Here is a 5,000-nt window from a genome sequence, read left to right as displayed (position 1 = left end):
CAACTAGTGATTAATGGAACAACCTTCCAAAAAACGTCGTGCGTGCTATGATAACACAGTTGTATAATAGTCTAAATATAGCAGACGGGTCCCCTTGAGCTCTCGCTTTCTCTCGTATTTAAACAAATAATTAAGAAAATGCGTGCACAAACATCACACACTCACATATCCGTATCTATTTCTGTCTATAAACTTAGGTATTCGAATAGGTCTCTATCTTTGTCTATGTTGCCATCTTTCTGTCTGTTTATCTGCTATTCTACCGACAAATCTATCTCCTATTTTCTTTCTCGCTCTCTCTTTCTCTTTTATCCATTCATATATTGATCTTACTATCCATTTCCTAAAAATAAACAAGTGAATGTCAAAGAAAGAAAGAGAGAAATAACAGTCAAGTGTGGTTTAGTATGTACGTCTGCGTGTGTTTGTGTGTCTATGAGGGACGCCTGCATCCACCCACCCACCCACGCACCATCCACACCCATACAGCACACACACACAGAGAGAGAGAGAGAGAGAGAGAGAGAGAGAGAGAGAGAGAGAGAGAGAGAGAGAGAGAAGAGAGAGAGAGCGAGAGGAGAGAGAGAGAAAGAGAGAGAGAAAGAGAGAGAGAAAGAGAGAGAGAGAGAGAGAGAGAGAGAGAGAGAGGAGAAGAGAGAGAGAGAGAGAGAGAGAGAGAGAGAGAGAGAGAGAGAGAGAGTATGTGTGTGTGTGTATGTGTGTGTGTGTGTGTGTGTGTGTGTGTGTGTGTGTGTATGTGTGTGTGTGTGTGTTGTGTGTGTGTGTGTGTGTGTGTGTGTGTGTGTGTGTGTGTGTGTGTGGTGTGTGTGTGTGTGTGTGTTTGTGTGTGTGTGTGTGTGTGTGGAGAGAGGAGAGAGGAGAGAGAGAGAGGGAGAGGAGAGATAGAGAAGAGAGAGAGAGGAGAGAGAGAGAAGAGAGAGAGAGAGAGAGAGAAGAGAGAGAGAGAGAGAGAGAGAGAGAGAGAAGAGAGAGAGAGAGAGAAGAGAGAGAGAAGAAAGAGAGAGAGGAGAGAGAGAGAAGAGAGAGAGAGAGAAGAGAGAGAGAGAGAGAGAGAGAGAGAGAGGAGGAGAGAGAGAGAGAGAAAGAGAAGAGAGAGAGAGAGAAGAGAGAAAAGAGAGAGAAAGAGAGAGAGAGAAGAGAGAGAGGGGGTGAGGTAGGGGTGTGGGTGGGTGAGGGATAGGATGGTGGTGTGTGTGTGGAGAGAGAGAGAGAGAGAGGAGAGAGAGAGAGGGAGAGAGAGGAGAGAGAGAGAGGAGAGGAGGAGAGAGAGAGAGAGAGAGGAGAGAGAGAGAGAGAGGAGAGGAGAGAGAGAGAGAGAGAGAAATGGAAGAGAGAGAGAGAGAAGAAGAGAGAGAGCGAGAGAGAGGTGAGAGAGAGAGAGAGAGAGAGAGAGAGAGAGAGAGAGAGAGAGAGAGAGAGTGAGAGAGAGAGAGAGAGAGAGAGAGAGGAGAGAGAGAGGAGAGAGGAGAGGAGGAGAGGAGAGAGAGAGAGAGAGAGAGAGAGAGAGAGAGAGAGAGAGAGAGAGAGAGGAGAGAGAGAGGAGGGGAGAGAGAGAGAGAGAGAGAGAGGGGAGAGAGAGAGAGAGAGAGAGAGAGAGAGAGAGAGAGAGAGAGAGAGAGAGAGAGAGAGAGAGAGAGAGAGCGAGCGAGCGAGAGAGAGAGAGAGAGAGAAAGAGAGAGAGAGAGAGAGAGAGAGAGAGAGAGAGAGAGAGAGAGAGAGAGAGAGAGAGAAATCCGCTCTGGAAACCACGTGACCAAGCACTGCATCTTGACATTCAGAAGGTCGCGTCTCGTTCCTTCGTTCTCTCTTATCTCCTCCGGTCCCGAATGCTCTTACAGACTTCATTCTTTTAAAGAGAAAAAGAGATCTCCACGAAAGCAGATAAGAGTGAAGGCATTCTCAAGCGCCGCCAACCAGTGGCGTGTAGAGGGTGGGTGAAGGGGCGGTGGCACCGGGCATCCAAATGGGGGGGGGGCGCATCCAATACTAGAGAGTAATAAGGTGGTGATTTTTTAATTTATGTTTTCATGTTTCATCTGTGATGACATATTCAAAATATCTCATTTTCTCATAATATTTCTCAGTACTAGGCCCTATACTTGAGTCTTAAGGCATTAAATCAAGACCTCTGCATGCCACTGCTGTCCTCCTGAGTTACGAACGATGTCTACGCCGCTAAACTTCCGATAGTCACGAAGTAACCGTTGGCATCGCCGAGAATTCTAATTTAAGTAAAAGCCGTAGTTTTGTGTTTGTGAAAGTGGTATGAACTTTGTCCATGTTACGGATACTGAAGTATCAGGGAGAGCAGGAGTAAAAGAAATTAGATTAAGAATAATTTAAATCTGAGGTTAACAGTGGAAGAGAGAGAGAGAAAAGGAGCGGAAAAAAATAAATAAAAATAATATCTACACTAAAAGCTAAGATAAGATGTGCATCACCCGTTAAGATCTACATGAGAGGTTAATGTATCTATCACAGTTCAACATCTACAGTAAAACAGATCCAAAGACAAACGAATAAGTACAATGAACATATATCGGCATTAATAAAATTCGAAGAGTTAAACATAAAAAAATAATGGATAAAAATAGAACAGGAAGGACGAGACAGAAAGAAGCGGAAGGGAAGGATTGTCGGCAGTCAACAATGAGTTTGCCGTCGAGGGAGAAGATAATAATACCGGGGAAATAGACTCCACCTTTCAGCTATTCACTGGAGGAGGAAGGCAGACGGCAGGAAGGGGACGAGAAACAGAAGCGGAAGATAAGAAGCGAGAGAGAGAGAGAGTAGGGAAGAAAGGTGTGAAAGGCAAGATGGTGCAGGCAGAAGGGGCGTGTGAAGGAAGGAGAAGAAAAGGGAAGAAAAGAAAAGCTGAAATGGGTATACAACATGAAAGAACGCACGTAAGAAAAATAGAAGACATACCAAAACATGGAAGGAACAAGATATATAAGAACGGAAAAAAATAAGCATCACTTATGGAAAGGAACATGAACATCCTCTTTTACCAAATTTACTGTGGCGTATCTAAAATAATCGTGAAAATTATTAAAACGTATGTTAGGTTCTGGCAGCAACACAAGGGAGCGGAAGAGGAGCAGCCGGTATATAAAGCGAGTGGATCCTATGGCAGCGGCAGTCATTCGTTGGAGAGACAGGAAGAGAGAAGGTCGCTTGGTGCTCTTGTGTATCTTCTACACGTCAATTTCAAAGGTAGTTGATTTAATTAAGAGTAAAGCTTGTAAGTAAGCTTTGTGTTTTTTATGGATTTAAAAAAGCGTGCTTAATCTCCTTTATTGGACTGATGAATCCTTTGGGTGAGGGAATAGTGTCTTTGTGAGGAGGCGTGGGTTTGCTCCGGGCGTTTATGGCCGCACACGCATACACGTATAGACACATACACATAAACACAGTGATACACACGCACGTTCATTGATTCATTCATGCATATGTACACACACACACACACACACACACACACACACACACACACACACACACACACACATATATATATATATATATATATATATATATATATATATATATATATATATATATATATATATATATACATACATACATACATACATACATAAACACACACACACATATACTTTGTAAGTACTATATATGTATATATATACATGTGTGTGTGTGTGTGTGTGTGTGTGTGTGTGTGTGTGTGTGTGTGTGTGTGTGTGTGTGTGTGTGTGTGTGTGTGTGTGTGTGTGTGTGTGTGTGTGTGTGTGTGTGTGTGTGTGTGTGTGTGTGTGTGTGTGTATATATATATATATATATATATATATATATATATATATATATATATATATATATATATATATATATTACATATATATATATATATATATATATATATATATATATATATATATATATATATATATATATATATATATATATATTTATTTATTTTTATTTATTTATTTATATGTATGCATATACATTCAAACTTAGAAACACACACACAACATCCGTAATTATCATTTGCTTCCGAATCACAGGATATCTTGCATGACAACAGAACCATCTCAAGGTCTACATCTTTCGGCGAGGCTTTAATATCGCTTCTGAAATTTGTTTTACAGAATTTTATAGAAACCACAAACGCGAACTTTTCTTCGTGAAATGTGAGGCCCTGAATATGCTGTTCGGGTGTTTACGTAATTACATAACCCTAATACGTTGAGGCGTTTGCGCTAATGAAAAACAAAAGAAAAGTGTACTTGTTGCGTGGCATTGCGTAGGTTCGTATATTCGTATCGTGGCTCGCGGGTTTTTCCAGGCGAGACTAAGGAGAAGCAAGTCATAAAACTGAGAAAATGTGCCTTTGTTTTTGTTGCTATTTTTGCCAGGTTAATTTCTCTTACGATTTTTGTCACTTGTATTAGCAGTTTTCACGAATGGTTGCTATTATTATCAGCTGCATTAGTGAATTATTGCTATTAGTAAATCAATACACAAATGGCACATGCCCTTGTATTACGAGGAATGAATTATTCAGGATTACAGTGGCAGCACACTATCACAATGTCTGAATAAGCAATAATGAAATATCTGAATAAGTAAGATCATTCTTTACTTGGTCGCATTTATGGGTTGAATATCTGCAAACACTGATAATATTAGTAATTAAAGACTTAATGAAATAATATGAATAATAATAATAAAAAACGCGCAAACGGGATTCTGTTCAACAACACCATGATTTTACAGAGGAGGGTAAAATTGTAAATCTCGCGTCATGAAATGCGAATGAACCTAACCAAATTTCTGATACTGACAGATGCGGGTGTTGGCAGTAGCGCTAGCAGTGTTGGCAATCAGCGGCCAGTCACGCGGCTGCTTCTTTTGGAAGGGAGAATGCAACGACACGGCCTCCGCGGACGTCAGCAGCACGCGCACGTCCAACGATGAGGAGCGCATCGTGAACAACCCGCCAGGAGGCCCCAACG

The 5,000-nt window shown here is 41.4% G+C and overlaps 1 protein-coding gene across 1 annotated transcript in view; it reads left to right on the top strand.

Annotated features, from left to right (window-relative positions):
* Positions 1-3,066: 3,066 nt before the first annotated feature.
* The window catches only part of LOC119596189, a 12,396-nt gene continuing 10,462 nt past the window's right edge, over positions 3,067-5,000 (top strand). The window contains exons 1-2 of the mRNA XM_037945366.1: positions 3,067-3,237; positions 4,832-5,000. The exon at positions 4,832-5,000 is cut by the window's right edge and continues 331 nt beyond it. Coding sequence (XP_037801294.1) covers positions 3,082-3,237; positions 4,832-5,000 — 325 coding nt within the window. The 5' untranslated portion in view covers positions 3,067-3,081. The remainder of the gene's footprint in view (positions 3,238-4,831) is intronic.

Source organism: Penaeus monodon, chromosome 37 (assembly GCF_015228065.2).
Source record: "Penaeus monodon isolate SGIC_2016 chromosome 37, NSTDA_Pmon_1, whole genome shotgun sequence".
Classification (NCBI taxonomy): Eukaryota; Metazoa; Arthropoda; class Malacostraca; order Decapoda; family Penaeidae; genus Penaeus; species Penaeus monodon.
The sequence above is the reverse complement of the archived record's forward strand: the minus strand, read 5'-3'. Positions and strand labels throughout refer to the sequence as shown.